Below are 24,181 nucleotides of genomic sequence, written 5' to 3'. Positions count from 1 at the left end.
TAAAATAATAACCCTCCCCCCCCTGACAATTAACATGTTTAAACCACTGCCCATTCTTTGGATGGTCATTGAATCTGTGAAATGTTCTTTTTCCGTGATCAAGAATAAAAATCAGCGGTCATCAAGCAATGTTTTGGATGACACAGCCCAACGTCTTTAAATTTCAATTTTGATAAATATTTCAAATTGAAAAAGAAATTGCAAAAAAAAAAAAAAAAAAAAAAATCAAAAACAAAAAAAAGTAAAAATTTTTAGATACCAGTACTGAGAATCTGCCTGCATGCATGGTACACGCTATCGTTATAGATATCGCTCGATTTTCGAAACTCACAGTCCTGTTGGATGACGTATTTTGTAGTTGATGGCGTGTATGACGAAAATGTCTGGAAACACATAATAACGAGTGAGCCCAAATCAAACCGTTAGCTTAATTTTATTTAAGGTAAATAAATGCTTGTTAATAACGTGACATTTACCTTGACGATAAAACATAACACAACACGATAAAACAGCGAGTTAAATTTACACGAACTTCGTGATTGTATTGTTTTATCATCGCTGTCTATACCCAAATCCCATGTCGGCAAAATGTAACACTCCATGATGCAATGTTTAGACCTAAACACACAAATCATCGTGGCACATGTTCGCACATGTTACACATTTATAATTCATGAATGACATGCCGCACACGTTTCCATAAAACAAATATTCGAACGCAATATTGCACTTGTGGGAAATTACGCATACCCGCATCGCCATACCCTCCTTGGATATCAAGATATTGGGAAAATACCAGATATTTGTCGAGACTATAAACAGAAGGCATCTGATGGAAAAGCGTACAGTTCGATAACTATCTCCCATTTTTACGATCTCCTCTTGGTTGCTACGAGTTACGCCGCAACTCGCTGCTTACGTCTTTTGACAGAAATAGACTCACGCAGCGAGTCGTGGAGAGCGACTTTATCGAAGTTTCCCCATTTCCACCCATCTGTCACACAAGTTCACTTGCAAACGATGAATTTGTAATCTCTTTCTTATTGTGTCAACTGACGAGAATCATAAATCGCGTAATCGGCGTGAAGCTGTAAATTTCGGATTCAGCGCACGCGCGCAGACAGACTTTACCTCGTTTTGCCATTTACCTAAGCGTAACGATGAAACTCAGGTATCATTGACAGCATATCGTCCGGGTGTCAACAATCAGGGTCACGGATACGAGTCCCCTTAGTTGAATTTTTCAGAATAAGTATGCTAGAGATAACCTCTTGGAGACTTAACGCTTACCTTCTCAGATAATTACACATCAGAAGATATCATACGTGCGTTTCATGTGCAATTTAGATTCAATCATATCTTTACACATTTGTGGCAAATATTATCGGTAGTCATTCATTCATCGAGCTCGTGTTGAAATGATTCCTCTATTTCTTCCTTGTAGTTTAGCCACTTCAAGACTTCTATATCGCACTTTGTAAGGATAATAATTACGAATATGTTGTTGCTGTGTTTATAAAATATAACATGAACTTTAATTTCGAATCCTCGAATTTTTGATTTGCAGTGGTTGCTGTGTTGGCCTGCATTCAGCTATTTCAGGCGGCCAAGCGACCAGTCTTGCAGTCCGTACAAGATGAAATCAAGAGGCCCGTTCAGTCCCACTACGGCTGGTCCTTTGGATTTGCTTGGGTGACGCTGACACTGGTACTCGTCGCCGGCGTGGTCTTCCTCGCCCTGTCGCGGAAGCGGAAAAAGACTCACGGTGTACCTGGTGACGAAGAGGACACGGACTCGAATGACGACAATGGTACATCACAGGTAGACGACTTGTAACGGAGTGTATGCCGCCATCAAGCGACAATATAACAACAATACTTTCGTCTAAATGCACGGGTTTCTTCACCAGAAACTACTGACAGACACTACGTTTGTTTACCTCTATTTAATATTTCGTAAGTTCAAGATTTTCTCTTGCAATGTCAAGCTGATATTTTGCTGGCCTTAAAAATGAATCAAAGACTAGACTTATGCCAACAATTGCCATTTCAAAACCGTCTCACATATGCAATCGTGTAGAGTTAGCCGAGAAAGCAAGTAATGCCGAGTCGGTGAGGAAAATGTATACCTTCATGACGTCATCGAGGTAATTAATATTTCACGTCATAGCTAAACTAGTGTTATAGATAACTTTGAGGGACAGTCGCGGTAAAGTTGACAGGGTTATCAGGTTTGTGAAGGTATGAAGAATTTGGTAACTTTCCACATGGCTTGAAAACGTGTTCGAAAACGTCTACGGCGCGTATCTTGCACAGACAACCACCATTGACAATGAATGCAGTTTGTGTCTCACCGGGCGATTTTATAAAAATCCAATGAGGAATACGTTAAAAATGAAAAACAAATGATCAAGTTTACAGCTACTGTGTTGAAGTTTCATCAGTGGAAATCTTCACCTGTGCGTGTTAAGTTACCACAACCAACTCTAGCATTCTCTTCCACCCCATAATGCAAATGTCTTTAAGATAAAAAAGGTCCATGCTTACGGGGACAAACGGAATACGCGCAGATCCACGGCAACAGTTGCCATGGTTTCCAGAATCATTCTCAATACCTATGTCATAATAATTTAATGGTTAAGACGACGGCTTTTCATCTAATCTTGCAAAAAAATGAGATGACGTCAAAGAGTCTCAAAAGATGTGTATTCACGTGTTCGTGGTCGAACCGAATGTTAATCATTGAAGGCCAATAGGAGTAAATGTCATTGCATTTTACTCTTTTCTGTAGTACTATAATATAGGATAGATAGACTAACTAGTTGATACTGATAGATGAAAACAAATGTTTCTTACATCCATCCATCCATCCATCCATCCATCCATCCATCCATCTATCCGACTCATGACCAGCCAACTACCTACCCGCATTCACTACTAATCCATCCATCCATCCATCCATCCATCCATCCATCCATCCATCCATCCATCCATCCATCCATCCATCCATCCATCCATCCATCCATCCATCCATCAATCAATCAACCCACCCATCCATCCATTCATCCATCCATCCTTCAATCCACCCACCCACCCATCCATCAATCCAACCATCCATCCATCCATACATACATACATCCATACATCCATCCATCCACCCATCCATCCATCCATCCATCCATCCATCCATCCATCCATCCATCCACCCACCCACCCACCCACCCATCCATCCATCCATCTATCTAACGTGACCCATTATCTACCCATTAACCCATCTATCCACAAACCCGCTTATCCATCCACCCATCCATCTATCCATCTATCTATTAATCCATCCATTTACCCATCCATCTACCGACCCACCCACTCATCCATCCATCCATCAAAACATATAGTCCATCCACCATAAGATGTAAATTATTCATCCATTCGTCTCTTTACACACTCGCCATCCACTTCAGCAATTCAAATCAATAAATAAATCGACAAAAGTAATAACGACTGTCAAATTTTCTACTCGAAATATTTCTCAACAGTCGCATTATGTACATTGAAGATGATTAACATTTCTTGTTTAAATAGAAGTTACCTGTAGCAATCAATTTCTACTTATCGGCGTGACGTCAATATCTCCATTGGATACGGAAAGTAACCGCTCTGTGAGAATTTGTCGTCTGCTCCGGATTATGCAAATTTTTGATCTTTCTCCCGATCATATCATAAATCTTTACCAATTTCACCAAATCCTTGCAAAATCCTTGTATTTTATAATCAATTCCAACGTGTTTCCTTGACTACTGCACAAGGGGTAAAATTTCGTAAGACACATTTACAATAATCACTTTTTCTTTAAAATCGAATTTAGAGGTTTGTCTACGAATTACTGAGACAGGCACATTCATTTGTTTCTCTTGATTGGTACAACGCTCGTGACTTTTAGCTTATAGTTTGTTTTAGGTTTGCGTCATTAGGGGATTAACATATTAGTGTAGGTATAGTGTGGGAGGTTTTTGAAAGTCTAACGAGTTAATATGAGCAAAGATGATTATATTAGGAGGGACTCGATTTTTTTTTAAATGAAAAGAAAAGCCAGGCAAGTTTTGTTTTATGGCTATACAACTTTTGGAACTTTAAAGCTTATTATGATGGTTCTGTGAGTCGCCTCACAGGATGCTTTGGTAGTTATCCCTTTTTATTTCGGAGGGCGCCCTCTACAGCTTGAAATTGGCTCTACAACTACGTGCCAAGATTCCGACCGTATTTCTCTTGAAAATCATTAGGGAGAGGAACCGTTTCTCAGGAAATGAAAGCATACATCTGACGCTGTAATATCAGAGCATCGTGCATGGAGCTTTTTGCTGCATCCTTTTGTGATGTTTTCTGTAAACAACAATGGACCCTTATTTTTCGACATATTGCAAAATAGTAAAATGGATACTCAACCACTGTATGAAAGCTTTAGTAACATTTTCCTTACTGTGGAATCAGTGTGGAAGTTCCCACAGTCTAAAGTCCCTTTTTAAAGTTAGTTTTCAATCGAACTCAGTCAGATATTAGTCTTCTATTACATAATGTTTATGTACACTGAATTTCACAAATGAAGATACCGTCAGTAAAGGGAAGGGGTACGTGGACTCGGGTCGATCAACCGATTTCTAATTTACTACAACATTTCGGAAGAAGTCTCTCACGATTTGGAAATTTAACAAGCAATTGTATTTCGGGGATAAGCATTTACCGCCTTTCAGTTAAGAGAATGTTCTACACCTTCCCCCCTCGTACCCCCTCCCACTGTTGTATCCAATGATAGCGCCTGTTGTGCGTCAAATGGCGCGACGGACTAGCGAGGAATCGAACCTTTCGGGCCGCAGAGAGTCCCTGTAAAATCTTAAAATATTTACGAAATATTTGCAAAGTAGCATAGTACTATTGGCATGTTTCCGTTTACAACAGAACGTAATGTCCCACATACAATAATGCTCCAATCTTCTCTAAAATCTCCTTTAAATTTCCCTCGAAATCGCAAGAAAGCTTATAATAAGTTGCTCGAACGTTTTGTGAACGTCTTTAACCTAGGGTTTCGCTGTGGGTCTATAATACAACTCTATGTTTGAGCGGAAAGTGTGATCGAGCAGTTTCGTAAATTCGATAAAATTCCGAATTTTTTGCAAAATGACAACTGAATGAATATTCATTTTCGAAGAACTAACGAATGAACTCATATCGATTACTTTATTTCTTGTCATCGTGACGTTATGAATGCACAAAATTACAAACTATCAAATTTTGTTGACCAGACGGAATGAAAATTTCTCCCGGTGTAGATCATCTTTAAAGCACTCTCGCTTCAAGAATTGTTTTGTGCGCATGCGCGATAACACCCCATGTCCCTATTGTATATAGTCGGATTGAATGACGAACTTGCGTGCTCCTTTTCAATGTCTTGCCATGTCTTGTTACCCTTGATTCAGAATGCTAGATTCTTACAGTTTAGCAATATTAACGTTTCACTTTCATTTGTATTTTCTTTTCTTTTATAAGAATCTTCATTTGTATTTTGATAATTCTCTATCATTGTATTTTTCTACATTTGTACTTCACTTTCAATTTCGAGGTTTAATCTCTTCGATTCAATAAACTCTGATTGCAGATTTGTACTTTTCGTGTCTTGTCGTTTACGGTCACGGTCGCGTATGGTTCGGTTCACGGCAAAGGCCCCTGTATTAGTCATTACAAAGATCTTTCTCATGCTTACTAACTGGGAACCGAACCGAACCGAACCACAAGAAGCGACTGTGTTTCTTATCAGCGATGGTGGTATGTTTGTCAACAGGGTTCACTGATTGCAATCTAATCACCGTTTTCCCAAATAGTACAAATACATCTTTTAATGCCTTTATCATTGCACATTTAGTGTTGACAAAGTACACATAAAAAAATAATGTACATTTTTATCACGCAAATAGCAAAGCTAGATCGCCACAATGCCTGTATTCGTTGTTCCTCGTGCTTCGTCCTGCGCCATGTAACCGTCAATGTTTCATCGATTTCAAAGTTGACACAAGTTCGGATGGTTATGAGGGTATCTGCAAAGGAGTGCCTATAAATCATGATGACAGGATTTACATGGAAACGGGGAAGTTTACAGGAATCTTTCCCGAAATCTGATCAACAACAACAGCAGCAGCAACAAGAACAAACAAACAAACAAATATACATGAGTGCATACATCAATACATTCGGGCATATACAATTTGCCAACAAACATGTTATAGCCGAATCATCTAAACGCACTTCGGTCAAATATAAATGTTAGATGTTTCCGGCAATCCGACCAACCGTAGAAAAATCCGCCGACCCAAGACATTTTATTTCGAAAAAAAATCAAAATTGTCGAGTAAATCCTCTAAAGTTTACCGTATTTTATTGATCTCAGCCAACAAAAAGAAAACTAAACAAAAACTCTCTCAACCTATGTACTCTAATTTTAGGAGGCATCTTACAGGATACACAGTTTGTTTTTATTTTGCGTTATCGATGTGGAATCATGACATAACATTAAGGTAGGTCGAGCCTCGAACTTCTGCCCAAGCATTCTGGGAAACTTTTAAACCATTCTCGTTCGGAGTACTTTTGGTATGTCCATAGTCTGCAAGGAAAGTTGTACCTGAGTTTGAGTTTTCCGACAAGCAGAAATTCTTGTTTAACTTGAGATAAACATATGAAAGATAGGTGATAAAAACTGTTTTATTCTCCTACGGGAGTGTGAAGTGAGAAGAGGAGTGAGGGTAAGAAAATGTTGTCCCTCTCTTGAAGCAGAGGCGGGTACTCGGCCATGTGAGGGTTTTTTTGGTTCCCCAAGAAAAAAAGTCCGCCAAAGCGAACAAAATGTCCCAAAATGGCCTAATTTTCCCGTCTTTTTTTTGTCTCTCGAAATTCAAATAAATGATTTACTTTGCAGATTTCGCATATATTCAAGCATATAATTGACCTTTTTTTCGACATACAGCCACCTAGCAAGTCAAGTTTTCGATGAAGTCTCCACAGGTTAACGCAGTGAATAAACTAAGCGTTTTACTTTCTTTGTGAAAGACATTTAGCTACGAAACATCGGGCATCTTCCCAAAATTAATTAGGACCAAAAACAGCAAAGCCTTGCATGCCTAAAACTCTTTTCACTCCAGTATACTTGTAAGGTCGATGACCCCTAGTGACCCCTATCAATCAAGAGTGCAGAAAATTGCTTGTTTTTGTGCCCCGTCTGAACCTTTTCAAATATCGGTGGATCCTCTGTATGGATGAGTTAGTTGACAGTCATGCGGAGTGCTTTGGTTACTGACGGAGATAGTCCGTAAAGAAAGTAGTACCTGATTTTGAATTCTATAACCTGAACAATGCTTGGCAATGCCTAACTTGAGCTTCAGATTCAAAAGGTTGGTGAGAAATCAGTTTTAGCTCCCAATATGTTATTCGATGTTGGTGGAAAGTTTGTGGAGATAAGCATAGACAGTAGAGGGGGGTAAGTCACTAGTTCACTGTCATACGGATTTCAAAATCAAGAATAAAATCAGGGGTCACCGTGCAAAATTTGCTACTACCAACATTTGAATCCAAAATAGCCGCCATCCCTAGTGTTATATCTATGGAGGGAAAGTAGTTTTTGATTTTCACAAAAATATGGCGGTGAAAACTATATTCACTCCATGAGCTTCAAAATGAGCCCCCATAAGTGGCAGATTAAAATGAATGGTAAAAGTTTGAGAGTCCATCACCTGTCATTGAAGCGCATATTCTACATTCATGTATAGAAACTAATGAGAAAGTTGTTCAGTAAAAATTTAAAATATTAAAATATCCCAGTCATCTAAAGGGTGAGCTTCGATAATTTCCGTGGCAATAATATAAAGTCAACAGTATTTGAGGGTACAAACCATATGTCCTCTGCATTTTATTCATTGTAAAATCATACAAAAAACTGGCAAAATGGCATGTACATTCTACATAACACAGACAATGATTAGAATCATATTTACAACAAGATGTAAGAAAATATAATATTATGTATAGTTGAAAGAGAAAAGAGAATGCTTTGGTGTATCTCCAGTCTTTGGCAGTGAAAGCAAGGTTGAGGTCAAACAACTAAGTACAGATATACATACTAGTACTCTATTGAAATTAGGTTTACAAGGAGTGAGTGGAGGCGCTATTCTGCATGAACAAAATAATAATTGACATACAAAAGGACAAGTCTTTGCATTCATGATCACTATTTGACAAAAAAATCTCTTAGTTTCAGCAGTGTCATTTACTTGGCAACATGAATGCTGGGCTGAACAGTTGAGTATGCGTCCAAGAATTTTCTTTCGCGTGAGAAGTTTCTTGCGGTGTAACATGTGCAATACAGTGAAATATGTCCTCTAACTATCTCCTATATTTGGTTAACGACTCGTGCTGCAATCTGATTAAAGAGTCTATGAACAACTCCAGTCTTGCAAAACTTTCAAACTTAATCTTCATAGCCTGACGATCATGAATGATCAATTCAGCCTCCAACCGTGTTGTGCAAATGATTAAAATAATCACCTACAAATTCACTCTTTTCAGGGGGGGGGGGGGGGGGGGGGCTTGTTTTGCGCCCTCTATAGCAGCTCAAATGGTTTACTTTGTTTATCATTGGAGATGAGGCTTGGCCAGTAAATGTTAATGTCACAGCAAACACACAAATGACGCTGCTCACAGCAGAGCTAGAGAGCAGTGAAGTCTTTGTATCATTTGTTGCATGAATCCAGCACATGAACATGGCAAAATTCCGACCTTAGCATATATTTCTCTGTACTGATATCTTACAAGTGTAAGTCTACTACCCTACACTGTGTTTCATATTTTGGTTGGGCTGGGGTTGGCTCTGCACAGACATAGAACTTTACACGACTAAAAGAGATATTGTCAGTTTTTGCTTGACATAACTCCACTAACTTTACCCCTCCCAGCACCGTAGTTTTACCCAAAGTCACTATTTTCAATGGTGAATGTGGACCTGTTGGCAGGGTCTGGGGTGAACAGGTTAAACTCACACTGGCCAAGCTTGACCAACTGACAACTGTCCAGCACTATAAAAGGCCACGGTAGCTAAAGATTTTTGGGGCAAGTTGTCTATAAACTTGTCTTGTAAAATACACATATCAAACTAATAAACATAAACACTTCCATTAGAATTATCTAACAAGTCATCAACTTTCAAAGCTAGTGGACACAATGACTTCAAAATGTTTAAACATACAGACAGTAGAAAACAGATATTTTAATAAACACAGCTGCCATGTTTTAAGTAGGAAATGGGACAATGTGTAAGTCATGTTTTTTTTCTTTCAATCACTGGGTAAAAAATAGTCTTGAAGTATGTACAGCCATGGTCCCTAGGATTTACAGTACAGCTTAGTTTTTCTGTTTTGTATAATAGAGAGGAAAGGTGGGGAAGATTTTGATTGGGCAGTTATTGTAAAATATAATCATGATATGTACATCTGGCTTTGATTGCCAAACTATTCTACAACATGTATGGATGGCCGACCTATTTGTCTTTTTGTAATATGGAGAGACTCAACACATCAACAATTGGTGAAGTTTTGCATAAATAGCAGATATATCAAAAAGGTATAAAAAGATTTGTGTGAGAATTTTGAAGTAAAGGAAAGCCGGATATTTGGTAAAAATCAGCTTTCTGGAAAATTCTTTCAAGTTGTAAACTGTTTTTAAACTTTCTTTGGTACGGATTAAGGCAGTGTACGAAATAAAAAAAAATTTAAAACAGTACTGAGTGATAAGGCTGTTTGGAAGAAGGTTGCGTTGTTGTTTCAATTTTTTTCAAATCACACAGCAAGCTCCCATATGATGATTTCATTGAATCCAGCGGTGAGTAGAAATCTACCAGACGGTGAGAAAGCTACGAGATGAACAGAGTCGTTGTGTCCGGTAAAGTCTTGGAAGCTCCCCTCGTAGTAGTCGATAAGTTTCACCAACCGCTCTGCGAATGGAAAAGCAGACACATTGTGATTAGGACCACCATGTTGATAAATTTACTGCTTCTAAAATGCCCACCAAGACACTGGGAAATCTTTGCTTTTGTACGGTATCCATACATTTTATTTTTGACTTCTTGAATAAATGTATCTATTTATGCAATTTGTATTAGTAATAAACGAAACTGGAATACCTTCCAAGACACATGGAAATCTGGTTTATTTTGGGTATAACTTACCACTGGCTCCAGTAGCAATGACATGCCCTGACGGTGAGATGGAGAGGTCTGTGGCCCAGTGAGTAAGGGCAGCTGTACGAACCACCTGACAAAAGTAACATAATAGGAAAGAATATACATTGCATTGACCACAAATGTAGAAAATTCTAATCCCTAGTCACAGCTGAGCTGGTCAGGCCCTGGCTCTTGTGGTACATTTTCAATTGCTGAGATTAGTCAGAAAACAATATTTGCATTACTTGAATTCCCACTGGCAGCAATGCATTCTGGGATTCAACATTCACATCTGACATAAGGTAGAACTGATTCACAATTCAAAACTAACATGAGATTTTACGCTGTGTTTGTGTAACACAAATATACACAATGCAGATGTGCCCGATCAACACTTATTAGTTTTCAAGGTCATTGGGGGTACAGATGTCTGGGAATATTCAGTTTCCTGATGAAGACTGAACTTGTGAATTTTGACTATCATGCTGAATGGTGAAACCTCGAATGAGAAACACTGTTGTGTGGGACCCTGGATTACATTTGAACACAAACCTTTCTCTGCGACAAACTGTAGAACTGGATCTGTTTCTGCATTCCGTATCCGGCATAGACGATGATGTCAGGTTCGCTCGGAGAAAACCTGGCAAGACTGGGCGGCAGCAGCCTGTAACTGGACTGTTTGGAGAAATTACAAAGAGATGTCAAGTCACCTCATCTCCGGTATTCAGCATTTTCTGGAAGTATTTCATCCACTTTCCATATCATTTTACATATATATTCATTGTAAGTTTGTCAAATATGGAGAAGGCAAAAGACTCGAAATTTTCTTTACACTGTATAAATGTTACAATACAAAAACTGCAATGCATCTGGTATGTGTAAAGAGTAACTCACCCTGATTGGGGTTGTTAAAGAATCGTGGTAGATTTCCACCATATAGCAGACGTCTGATCTGGTGAATTTTTTATTGGTTTTTGACTATTCACAGTTGTATGATATCTAATTGCAACACACTTACAATGTCTCCTTTCCTGATGGCTGTACCATCTGGAGTAAACGCCGGAGCCGGGAATGTCAACCAGTCCATCAGTTCACAGGAATCCTTGGACCAGTCGGCAACCCACACACTCACTCTCCTATCGGCACTGGCAGCGAGCCACAGAGTGGTGGCTGGTAATCCACTGTCGCTCATTTCCTGATTGAAATAAGAACAGAAATAACACAAGGTCATTATGAACAGTACACCTTGCTGTGTCTATGTCAGTACTATTTCTCTGGCAATTATTTGTAGCTTATGGTTTTTGTACATTTAATGACTTTGCCTCGGGATTGCAGTGCCAGCGAAATGTGCGTCTTCAATGGCGTTCCATTATTACAAGCTCTTCAATGAAAGTTATTTTACAAGTTTACCGTCAGATCACAAAATAGTAAAAACAGTCTGTTAAGTAGGATTCTGAGGTCTGATGTGTTCCTTAATTCAAAGTTTCAAGCAATGTTTAGAAAGTCAGTGTACTTTAAAAGGCTGTTTCACTGTAATGCTTTTTTCCCTTTTCTGTCTTAGTCTGTGTCCCTGCCTGTTGTACTGTTGTCTTGCTTTTCTGTCCTCTTTGTCATCATTATTATTTATATGGGATTTTGTGGCATGTATTTATTTTTCTAATACTTGTGCACTTATCCTAACATAAAATTATCATTATAAACCAATGGCAACAACTTTTCATCTAGATGAATACTACAACAATACCGAGGGATAAAAGAGTCAAGTGTACACAGGTATACAAATTGTCATTTTCATTTACCGGGTGTGTTTTTTATACAACTTCTGCTTCATGTTTTCCTCTTATGCAAATTTTGTGAATGAGATAGAGTGAAAACATCACTGACTATAACACCATTTAAAAGTATTCACCGAGAAGTGTCTTATGAACAAATTGTCATGAGTAACGAGATTGTCATGTGTACTGAATCAAACAAGACTGGCTTAAAATAAAGACAGACTTACATGCTTTGATGTGACGTGCATATCTGTGATCGGAGCGCCCTTGTGGTCACTGATCACTCTGATGGTCATACCGGTAGTAGGACTACTGACCGCTATCAAGCCATCACTTGACCCTGACAGTATCACTGCTCCTGTGTAAGGAGACAAATAAATGATGTAGAGAGGTTAGAATTATTATATAATGCAAACGCTGATGGATAGCAGAGTGGTAGACATAACTGCAGGTAGAAATCATATTGGAGTGACTTTTTCTTGTAAAGGAATGGAGTCATCGTTTTTGTATTTACCTAAACACCTTAATGGAACATTAAGCTTCTGCATGTATTCTATCCTTAAAGGTATACAGTCACCTGTAATCTAAATATGCCCATATGTGGTCAAAGGGGCATTCCTTGGTATTCAAAATGCCCATGTGAGGGCACTGTTTTTAAAAAGTGGCCACCTGCTTAAAATCTGTGATTGGTCAGATTTTCTCTTTCCATGGTAACTGTGGCAAAATTGGAACGGGTGACAGTATACCTTTAACCATAACCCTACTGACTCCCTAGGTTACTCAACATTGTTACGAATGGTTTCAAAAGTGAAACACTGTCTGTGTCCACTACCTGTCACTCTTACCACTTTGTATTAATCAACAGGATGTACACATTTTGCTCCAATCATGAGTGTTTAATCATGGACTCACCGTCGGGTGAAAACGCCAGATTTGTGACAGCTACTGAATGTGAATGCATCTTCAGTATCATGTCCACTTTCTTCAAATCAAACACCCGTACGGTTCCATCGCTGTAGCCGGCGGCAACCTTTTGTGGGGAGGTTGAGGCTACGTCAAGATCGGTGCTTTGAGAGACTTCGGCTGGTCTGTCAGACGTGGCGGTGCCATCAGGACTGAATGCTAAACATGTACATGCCTTGAGGTAACAGAAATTTTAATAGATGACCTTAGTGTTAAAGACATTGAATGACAGAAATAACTGCTCTTCACTTGAAATTGTTATATCTGAAGATATGACTTCAGGCTAGTGGTAAGTGGTTTTACATTGAACCATTTCAATGGCAGATATACTACTCAATTCTAGTACCTGGAAAGAGCAATCTACATGTACAAAGGTAGCGGTATGAACAAACCTGTGCAGTCTTTGCTGAGTAATATTTGTGAGGCATGCTTTCCAATACTCATACAAACTAATCAATGTTGTACAAACTGTATGAGAATTGTTACGGAATATTATTTTAGTCACATATTTTTCATTAAATAAAAAGTATATGATAAAACCTGCATCAGGGCTATAAAGATTATGAAATTCTGACTCTGTCAAACTGTAGCATGGCAGTGGTATGTCACATGTATTTTACACTAACCTGATCAGCCACTTGGAATTGCAGTTTCTGTTCCATGTCATTCATGGACCAAACTTTCAAACTGCCATCGTCAGCACAGCTGGCAAAGTACTGCTCACTGTCATTGAATACTATATCATTCACCTGTGATGAAAAAAAAATTGAAATATGTCCGATGAATGTCATATCCCATTTCACATGGTCATTATAAGGAACTAGAGAGCTATATTCCATACATGCTACCGGTACCAATATTGGTGTAAACTTTCTCACACCACTTTGCAGTGTTTTTTTTGTTCAAAATTGTAGCAGAACTAATGCCATGAATGGGTACCCTGATACCAATAATAGCAGTCCTCATGAGACATATGCTAAAAACCAAATCAGAAAATATATCAAGTATATGGTAGCACAAATGCAGTACACAGTCGAAGAATACAGGTAAACCCCTTTAGCAACAGTGATTTGGACTAGTCTTATTGTTCACAATGGATCCATATACCGGATGGAAGCGTTCAATGTTTCTTTAGTCAACTTTTTAGGGGTTCACAATTATCTAAATGTGGAAGAAAAATTGAGTATTGAAATGTTATACTTTGTAAGATTATTTTCTTCTGTGAAGCATGATTTGTAACAATGTGGTGGGTATAATTTCCAACAACTTACCATATTCATATGACTGCTGACAAGTCTAATACTGGTTCTCTCAATCCAGTTGATGTACCACAGCGTACCGGCCGTGGTTCCCACAATTCCCATGTCCATTGTGTCATCAAAGCCAGCACCAGTGATGCCACCGTCCAGGGTCATCTCATCTTCCATGACAAGACCTTTCCCCGGTGTGCTGAAATAACATTAATGTACAACCATTGAAACAAATCAAACATTTCTGAAAGCAGTGGTTTATGCTCTTTTACGTTATCCACCCTGTTGTTACAACTCCTTCAATCTGAGATGACTTTTACTCAAAGGCTGTATTTAACCCTTGGTTCTCGGCAAAGGATTTTGAGGGGCGGCCACCCTCTGCTTTTACTAAGCAATCCATTCATATGCTAATAATTATGCAAAATAATACATTTTCACAACAAAGGAATATGCAAATTACAGATTGTGTGTAAATTGGCCACCCTGTGTTTTTTAAGCTGTGGAGAGATATACCACTGTAACCCTTTTACCACGACCATGGTTTCACCCAAATCAATTGTTATCGATGGTGAGTTGGGACCTATGTACAGGCAATGGGAGGTGAACAGTTTAAGATTATGCTAGACAGGTAAGTGATCTGAATGTTTTTGAAAATTACAAGACATTTTAAATTTGAATAAGTCATGTGGCATAACACACATCTTCCGGATGCAAGGAATGATGAGGTTCTAACCAGAATATTTCACTTTTAATCACAAAGAGACAACTAGACAGACAAACTAGCAGAGATATTAGGTTTAGAAATGGGTAGCAGAAATATAGAAAATATTTGGTAGAAACATGCACAGACAAGATATAGACACATGCATACTCATGAACAGGCAGACAGACCCCCACAGACTCTGACAAATGACAGATATCCATCTTACCTGTTGAACATGTTGCTTGGATTTAGTCTCATTTCACTGATTCCATACACTGACCAGAGTCGTAGATTCCTAGAGGCACTTCCTGTTATAAGATGGCTGCTGCCAAACTTGCAACAAATGGAAGCTAGAGAGAAGGACAACAATGGATGAAAAAACCGAAGTTAACATCAGATTTCTCATCCTTACTTATTGGGCTTTATTCCATGTTAATAATACTGATGATGCAACTTACTGAAATAGAATTCTCAGACAAGATGGAATTGATAATTTTTCATCATTTTATTGATGGACCAATGAGTTTACACTGGTATGCAGATAAGAATGGACACTGAAATTGATCTCATGTTGGCACACTTGTGTAATTGGTCTGTAAAGTTGTTCCAAAGCTTGCCCCAGAAGTTGCACTGACTTGTTATAACTGCTGTGAAAATCAAAGAGCTTTTGTTGACCCAAATAAACACACACACTAGGGAGTGCACTGTGAAGTGTACTTCACATACACAGAATCATATTACATTCCTTATGTACCACTGCTTCGAGTTACATTGTATCACAGCCAAGTCAAAGTCTGGTTAGACTCTTGTTGCCTTTGCATTGTATTAAGTTCTTTGGCAAAAAATTCATGATCTACAGGAAAAGAGGTGTACATATGCCAGAAGTAGTAAGTGAGAAAGTTGTCAAAATGTAGGGGGTAGAAAGTCAGGAAATTTTTACCCTACACACACAGACACTAATCAGTTCCTACTTTATTGCTTTATCTCAACAATTACAGTGGAAGCCTACTGTGAAACAACACTATCATCCGTCTTTAGTTTGCCGCAACTCAACTAAAGTTACCGATCCTGTAGTAAATTTGAAACAACTTTACAAACCAATTACACAAGTGTGATAACATTTAGGTCAATTTCAGTGTCCATTCTTATCTGCATACAACATTAAAATGTGGTGGATTTTATCAAATCAGACAGTGGTGAAATCAAAACAAATTTGAGTGAAATTTCTGCTTTCCCATTAAAGCCATCTACAGCACAAGTTATTATAGAATGGATGTTATTTGACAAATATATAGGCTCCTGATATTCAAATTTCCATTTTTGTGAAGTACCTGCCTCAATGCAGGGACCTGTAATTACATTGAAACTGAGCAAAAGGTTAATTGTAGGTGCGCAAAAAAAATTAAAAAAATAGAAATTCTTACTTATTTCTGCAGAATCGGCATCCCAATGCATAAAGCAGGTATTGTGTCTAGTGTCCCAGGCTGATAAAACACCAGTGTTACTACCAACATAGAGTACATTGTCCCCACCATACGCCACACTGGTAAATTCAGTATCACTCAGTGCCTGCAGATAATGACCACAGATATCAACTTTAAACATCAGTCAGGTTTATTTGGCAAATTATAATCAAAATCCAAACTTGCATGCATCACGTGAAAAATTGTCAATAAACCAAATATTTATTATTATAATTTTCATATTCATATTGTATATTTACATATTCATTTCTTTATTTCTCTATCATTTATTCTTGTTACTATTGAATTGTTCATTTACTTCACAAAGAGCAATACCAGTTGCAAGTACTATGTATTACATCGACAAACAAAGGGGTGGGCATATCCGTCTAGCATATGGATGGTCACTGGGATAGCTATCCTGGATGCACGGCTCAGACTTCTGGATTCCCTAACATCTGAAAATGACTATAAGATACATGTACACTTCAAGTTTGTTTCATTGGAAGACACACACCATTTATGATCCTGATACCTTCTGCAGTCATTCAGCCAGACGTAAAAGTTTTATACAACGTAAGGTCAGATGTTACTATTGTTAACAAAGTCGAATAGCCAACTATATAAACACCTTGGGCAAATCTTGATACTGAATTCATGGTAATCAAATAATCTCTGTAAACCAATATAGAGTGATGTGATAACTGTTTTATTCATACATAATAGTGTACAGTGAAAAGAAGAATGCTTTTAATAGATAATATGGCTGATTCATAGTCTGATTTTAGTGGTATACTCTGCTGACAAATCCATAGACAGTCTACTCCACTGTCTATGACAAATCACTGTTCTGTCATTCTGCGTCAAAAGAGCTACTGGAACTATAATTTCCGAGCAAGATTCAACCAACGTTGTCAGATCATATGTAAAACACCAAAGTGACCAGCCAGACACTTAACATCCCTTGTATTTCTAGACTAACCTTGACATTGGTATCCATCAATTCCTCCGGTACATCGGCTTCATGGACGTTAAGACTGCACTGTTGGTGCGTTTCGTCCAGCAACCAGAACAGGACTGTACCTCGTGCACCGACCGACACAAACTCGTTTGGAGAGTACGGATCCCAGCGTAGTTCATGTACGGGTAACGCTGTCTTGGACGCAGCAATTACACTGTAGTCATTTGTGTTCCACACAACGATAGAGCATTCACGATAATCACCTGTATGGTGAAAGAAGAGATAACATATGAATTAACAAGTATTGTATTTTCAGTATTGTGTTAGTCTAATTCTAACCACTGAGTTGACAATCAGTAGTGGATATCAGCACAATATGACTTTCAAATCACAATTATACTTTAACCTGTACACCCCCAATTCCCTGTAAACTGGTCCACACTCACCATTTATAAACAATGGGTTTGGGTGAAACCATGGTGGTAAAAGGGTTAAAAAGCTGCAGATGTTATTATGATATGTGGCCTCCGACTTCATAAAAATAGATTATGATCCAAAAAAATTACTGAAGTTTTACCTTATAGCTACAAATGCTGCCAAGTTTCTCTGAAAGATTTAGTACAAAGGCAGATAATTATGTGAACTAGAGAGGGCGCCATAACATGGAGTCAGCATGGTCATGATATTCCAGAAGGGCAGCATTTAGAATACACTGCATCTAAGTTTTGATGATATTTCCCTGACTTTCATGAAATGCAATAATCCGTGAAGCATTATTCACTAGGTGGTAGGTCCCCATTTTAGGCAGTATATTGCAAAATTTTAATATGACTAGAAAATCTTGACTTCAGATAGTTGCTACAAACAGCCTTGTAAATACTGGAAAAGCCAAACTCTCCAAGGAGTGGAAAAAGATTGGTGAATACATTGAAAAACCGATCAAATCAGTTTTAGTCCTTTTAACCCTTTCACCACCATAGTTTGTCCCAATTCCATTGTTTTCTATCGAAAAGTTGGATCTCTACATGTGTAAAAAGGGGGGGAAGGGGAGAAATGGTTAATGATACCAAGAAGCCATATATCCATATTATTTGTACTCACCTACAGACACAAGAAACCGATCATCTCTGGAATACGCCAAACACACCATGTCATACTCATGATAGGACAGAACTTTCTTACAGATACCGGCTGCCACATCCCACAGACATATCTGGCTGGCTGTCAATCCATGGGCTCCTGATGCTGATGCCAACACCTGTGCATCATGCTGCAGTGCCATGGTTGAGATCTCCTCAATGTGGCCTGCAGGGGGTAGGAAACATAAGACATTGTTGAAGTAACACTCTCAAATGTGAAAGTCTGAAATTTTAATGAAAATTTGCAGAATAATACAGTGCCATTCTGTTTTGAGCTAGTACATGCCTCTAAATTGAAAGACTTCTTACACTTTTGCTAAAACTTTCCGCACTGAAACTTTAAAACCATCCCCTCTCAAAATCATGAATAAAAATCAGGGTCATTATTTAAAATCTGGTACTAGAGAAACAAATAATCCAAATCAACTAACATTTGAAATTCAATATGGCCACCATCCCTGTGTTAACTCTCTGGGAAAAAATTATTTTTTGATTTTTGAAAAATATGCCTTTGAAAACTTTTACTCCATGAACTTCAACATGAGCCCCAACAAGTGACAAAATTCAAAAGGTAAATGAGTAAAGTTGTTTCATACAGCAATTGGCCATTTCTGTTTCAATGTTTTACCTGAAGCATACTAACACATTAAGGTTTAGACTAGGAAATCCATGCTAACAGTCCAATTAAATAGCATTTGTGCCAATCACACTGTCACAGACAGGAATCATTTACCTAGCAGGTGTTTCTGTGTACCAGCATGCAAATCTTCGATGATAATGACACATCCACTGGAATATGCAAATAATCCGGAGTCTGGATGCCACACCACATTATTCCTGCCATTACCATTGTAACCAATCACGGATTTCAGTTTCAATCCTGCTTGACTCGGTGAAGCTGTGTACCGTCTCTGAAATCACAAAAAAGAATTATTCCATGGAATAAATGACCAATTCGACCATCGATGAAAGAGCAAGTTTTGTCAGAGGGATACAGAGGGTTATTGCAAACATCAGCTCCTGTACAGTAACTTTGATCGGCAGATCATAAACCATGTGTGTTCTAAATTCCTTGACTTGATATTTTCAATACGACAAAATTTAACATGTAAACCATAATTTAAGAACTGTAATACAACTACAATACCCAGCCTGTGTAGAAATTTGTTCCTAAAATACAGTAAAATCAGCAAATAATGTCAAACTGACCACACTTGAGAATGGAAGTGACCATGCTTCTATATCAAAATTGGGCTTTATCTGCAGTATAGAGCCAATTCAAAATGGTTAGTCTTCAGCAACATATAGAAAACACAGAAAAGCATTATAAACAAAGTGAACGACTTCTCTCATGAAATGTTCATGTGATATTAGATTTGTTTTCCGTAATTCTCAACCAACCGACATTATCTCCACTGAACAGAGTGGCTATAAACTATATTCTCTTGACAGACATCGGACTGAGAGAAGAAAACACAGACATACCTGTGCCATCTGTGACTGTTTGACTCTTTGCTTGAAGTGTTTCATCACATAAGGTTTGTGGTTAGAGCCGTCCTTCCCCGATGCTCTTTCATCAGCCGGAGCTAGCACCTTCTCCGGTGACCTCAGCTGCCTGTGCTGTTTGACCCTTGAACTTGTGCCCAGTGTTTCAGCAGGTTCTCCGTCCACCTGTAACAACGTTGATGAAGCTCATTAATTTGGGATTAGAAGAAAGTGCACTTGTAAGGATGCAGGACAGATATTGGGCTCTTACAAACTATTACATTCATTTACGTTGAACTAGTGGCAATGTCTAGTTCTCGTATTGCCAATAGTTCAACTCAAGCAACTGTAATTCTCTCAAAAACTGACCTAACAATCCTATTGTTATGATGTATATATTTTGGAACTTTGTGTGATCAACAACTGTCGTATCAGTCTTGCAAACAGTGTCACTTTGTAATTTCTGTGTTGGGCTCTAGATCATTTTCTATGATGCAAAAATTTCTTGGCTAGTGATTCATCCTAGTCTAAAACCTTTGAGAGTCATAACAAAAAATCTAGGGCTGATAAAAAAAATCTAAGGCATCCTTTTCGAGTTCATTTAGGTGGTCAAAGTTGGTACAAATTTCGACCGACAACTCTTGCAGCACTCATTTAATTTGGTTAACTGATGATGACAGGAGCAAATTTAATTTTTGAACTCACATCATCTGTTTCACTAGCTAGCAGATCGCCTTCGTCTTTGTCGTCCAACTCTGGACCAATCAGAACAGCTACATCCTCCTGTGATTCATCTGAAATTGGGACACAAGATATTTGTCAACATATATGGATTGGAAAATGAATACACCAGATATTTTACATTATGCAAAACGTCAGCTCCAATGTTCACCTGTTCAACATCCTTATCTGTCTTTCATATGTGTACACATTTACGGAACTTGCTTCTGGGGGAGTTTCACCTACACCTCCAGAGGGCAGTATTTATGATTGAGCCTGCAGCTGAGTGGAGGTATCAGCAGTAACTGCCACAGCGATATGATGCTGAATTCATGAACACAGACAGAGACACACATTGTTTATGTGCATAACTCTTGACTACAACATGTAAATGTAAAGTAAAGCAACGACATTGTTCCACGTTGTACACGAATTCGATTTTTCAAAGCAAAAAAACAAATCTAGTTATTTTGAATTACATGTTGGCCACTTTTTACATCTAGACGATTGTTTCCAGGTACATTTAAGGAACTATTGATAATGCAGCTTTTATTGGTAAATAAGGCTAAAAACAAAAAGATTGTTTCTGGTCACCGCGCTCGTCATTTCAGAACCTGTGCATCATGTCTTTTTTGGGGGGTTACATACTCATCAGTAAAGCTATCTTTGATATCCCTGTTTGCATGTCCAAAAATGCAGAAAAAAAACCGGAAGTATTATGTAGCCAGTAATAAAAGACAATAACTGTTGCATCAATAGTGCCAAACCAGCATTGTTAGGAATTAAAAAAGAAAGAACATTATATATTATTACACGTCTGCGCATCACTTTTGCTGAATGTCAAGGACCAGAAACAACGGTTTTGCCTAAACCTACCTAGATTGAATATACACTAAGACACACTTGGCACAACAAACATCTAGAGTAGATATATGCTTTTTTTCACAAAAAAAGTTGATAATACTGATGGATGTCTCTAACAATAACACAGTGACTGGTGCTAAAATTCAGAATGCTACGTGATGGTATATTGCCTTACCTTGCACTGAGCCATTGGTTTCATCAACACCGTTGATGATCACTGGTTCAGCTGGCTGTGGTATGTGACCTCTAGGACTTAAGTTAGACATTTCTAAACTGTGTCTTTTAGGACTCTTGAAGAAGCTCTGCCTGGCGTCTTGAGTATCCACAGAAAAGTTAATGCAAACATTAAGAATATTTTAATTAAAATAAATATCATGACTTTTTGATACAATTAACTCTCTTGCATGAAAGATGAAAGCTTACAGTAATATTAATGCTAAGGTAGTTCACACCTTGAAAATGAAAGACTCAAACTTTTGCTCAGACTTTCCTCAAGCAAACTTTTAACCATTCTCTTTAACAATCAAGAATGAAAACCGAGGCTCACTGTTCAAATTTTGGTACCAGGGAAACAAATTGTCTAACATTTATTGATATTTGAAATTCAAAATGGCTGCCATCCCTGTGTTATCTCTATGGGAGAAAATGACATCCCGGTTTTCACAAAACTAAGCTGGTGAAAACTTTATTTATTCCATAAGCTTCAAAATGTGTACCCACAAGTGGTAGGCTAAAAGAATATTGCAAAACTTTGAGAGTCTGAATATCTGTCCCCAAGGTGAGGTATATTGGACCTTGAGAGAAGTTGCTCCTCATCATAAATCTCACATAAACGTCTAAGCTAATGTAAAAGCAGAGAAAGGAGACACTTGTTGCAAAACATTAAAGGATTTTGATCCAAATTGTGGCAATACGAAATATGTACCTAGTGAGAAATAGAAATACCAGCAATTTTATAAAATACTATGAAAAGTATTTTATGGTATGAGCAAGCCAGTAGAGATACATATACTTGGAATGGCAAATCATTGTAAACCACAGGAAAACTGACTTCAAAAATTCTGTTCTTACCATCCTCAATTCCAGTGATGTAATTTTGTCCAGTTGTTCTGCCCCTGATTCATAGAAGTAACAGACAAACAAGCAAATATAAATAAATGAAAAAATACAAATATGACCGTCATAAGATGAAAAAGTCATCGTTGATGACACAGTCCCCACTTGATAATCGGTATTTTGATTACAGGTCCTCAAAGAGGATAGAGTCCTCTTCATTAGGTCTGTGATAAAAATACTTTTGAATGAATTCGCTTGATACATGTCTGAGTTATGGTTCAGGACATGAAAAAAATTGTAACAAAATGGTCGCACAGCGGCCATATTGGATCGCATCACAAAACAAATTGATGTGCATAGCTAGACATTGGTCGATGTCCTTGTACCAACTTTGAATAAAATTGGTCAAAACATGCGGATATGCCTGAGAAATGGCTCTGTACATGAAAAAATCGTAATAAAATGGCCGCCTGGCGGCCATATTGGATCGTATCACAAAACAGATTGACGTGCATATGTATGACATAGGTCAATGTCCTTGTACCAACTTTGAATAAAATCGGTTGAGATATGCCTGAGTTATGGCTCTGTACATGAAAAATCGTAATAAAATGGCCGCACAGCGGCCATTTTGGATCGTATCAAAAAACAAATTGCCGTGCACAGCTATGACATTTGTCAATAAGCTTGTACCAACTTTGAATAAAGTGGGTTGAAACGTGCCTGAGTTATGGCTCTGTACATGAAAAAATCGTAATAAAATGGCCGCCTGGCGGCCATATTGGATCGTATCACAAAACAAATTGACATGCATATCTATGACATTGGTCAATGTCCTTGTACCAACTCTGAATAAAATCGGTCAAACATGCCTGAGTAATGGCTCTGTACATGAAAAAATCGTAATAAAATGGCCGCCTGGCGGCCATATTGGATCGCATCACAAAACAAATTGACATGCATATCTATGACATTGGTCAATGTCCTTGTACCAACTCTGAATAAAATCGGTCAAAACATGCCTGAGTAATGGCTCTGTACATGAAAAAATCGTAATAAAATGGCCGCCTGGCGGCCATATTGGATCGTATCACAAAACAAATTGATGTGCATATCTATGACATTGGTCAATGTCCTTGTACCAACTCTGAATAAAATCGGTCGAAACATGCCTGAGTAATGGCTCTGTACATGAAAAAATCGTAATAAAATGGCCGCCTGGCGGCCATATTGGATCGTATCACAAAACAAATTGACGTGCATCTGTATGACATTGGTCAATGTCCTTGTACCAACTTTGAATTAAATCGGTTGGAACATGCCTGAGTTATGGCTCTGTACATGAAAAAATCATAATAAAATGGCCGCCTGGCGGCCATATTGGATCGTATCACAAAACAAATTGACGTGCATCTGTATGCCATATGAAGTAATCCTTGTATCAAGTTTGAATGAAATCGCTCCAGGCATCTCAGAGATATCTGCGTGAACGGACGGACGCACGCACGCACGCACGCACGGACGGACGCACGCACGCACGCACGGACGCAC

At 38.3% G+C, this 24,181-nt stretch overlaps 2 protein-coding genes across 4 annotated transcripts in view; one reads left to right on the top strand and one right to left on the bottom strand.

Moving 5' to 3' along the window:
- The window catches only part of LOC139151186 (transmembrane protein 114-like), a 28,782-nt gene extending 23,126 nt beyond the window's left edge, over positions 1 to 5,656 (top strand). Inside the window, exons 4-5 of one of the 2 annotated variants that reach the window (XR_011556362.1) lie at positions 1,568 to 3,051; positions 3,144 to 5,656. Coding sequence is in view for 1 of the 2 variants with exons in the window: in XM_070723784.1 (XP_070579885.1) it covers positions 1,568 to 1,836 (269 nt within the window). In the remaining variant the exon portion in view is untranslated. Of the gene's footprint in view, positions 1 to 1,567 lie in introns of both variants that reach the window. The other variant, XM_070723784.1, reaches the window with a different exon arrangement.
- Positions 5,657 to 7,915: 2,259 nt separating this feature from the next.
- Positions 7,916 to 24,181, bottom strand: part of LOC139151240 (WD repeat-containing protein 90-like) — a 44,061-nt gene continuing 27,795 nt past the window's right edge. For both annotated transcript variants that reach the window (XM_070723891.1, XM_070723890.1), the window contains exons 23-39: positions 22,646 to 22,689; positions 21,750 to 21,887; positions 20,696 to 20,784; positions 19,991 to 20,176; positions 19,239 to 19,416; positions 18,468 to 18,671; positions 17,388 to 17,629; positions 16,367 to 16,511; positions 15,169 to 15,292; positions 14,261 to 14,438; positions 13,616 to 13,738; positions 12,939 to 13,164; positions 12,254 to 12,384; positions 11,270 to 11,446; positions 10,804 to 10,926; positions 10,258 to 10,342; positions 7,916 to 10,023 (exon numbers count right to left, since the gene is read on the bottom strand). In XM_070723891.1, coding sequence (XP_070579992.1) covers positions 9,869 to 10,023; positions 10,258 to 10,342; positions 10,804 to 10,926; positions 11,270 to 11,446; positions 12,254 to 12,384; positions 12,939 to 13,164; positions 13,616 to 13,738; positions 14,261 to 14,438; positions 15,169 to 15,292; positions 16,367 to 16,511; positions 17,388 to 17,629; positions 18,468 to 18,671; positions 19,239 to 19,416; positions 19,991 to 20,176; positions 20,696 to 20,784; positions 21,750 to 21,887; positions 22,646 to 22,689 — 2,548 coding nt within the window. In that variant the 3' untranslated portion in view covers positions 7,916 to 9,868. The remainder of the gene's footprint in view (positions 10,024 to 10,257; positions 10,343 to 10,803; positions 10,927 to 11,269; positions 11,447 to 12,253; positions 12,385 to 12,938; positions 13,165 to 13,615; positions 13,739 to 14,260; positions 14,439 to 15,168; positions 15,293 to 16,366; positions 16,512 to 17,387; positions 17,630 to 18,467; positions 18,672 to 19,238; positions 19,417 to 19,990; positions 20,177 to 20,695; positions 20,785 to 21,749; positions 21,888 to 22,645; positions 22,690 to 24,181) is intronic.

Source organism: Ptychodera flava, chromosome 15, assembly GCF_041260155.1.
Source record: "Ptychodera flava strain L36383 chromosome 15, AS_Pfla_20210202, whole genome shotgun sequence".
Taxonomy (NCBI): Eukaryota; Metazoa; Hemichordata; class Enteropneusta; family Ptychoderidae; genus Ptychodera; species Ptychodera flava.
Note: the sequence above shows the minus strand (reverse complement) of the source record. Positions and strands in the feature narration are given on the sequence as shown.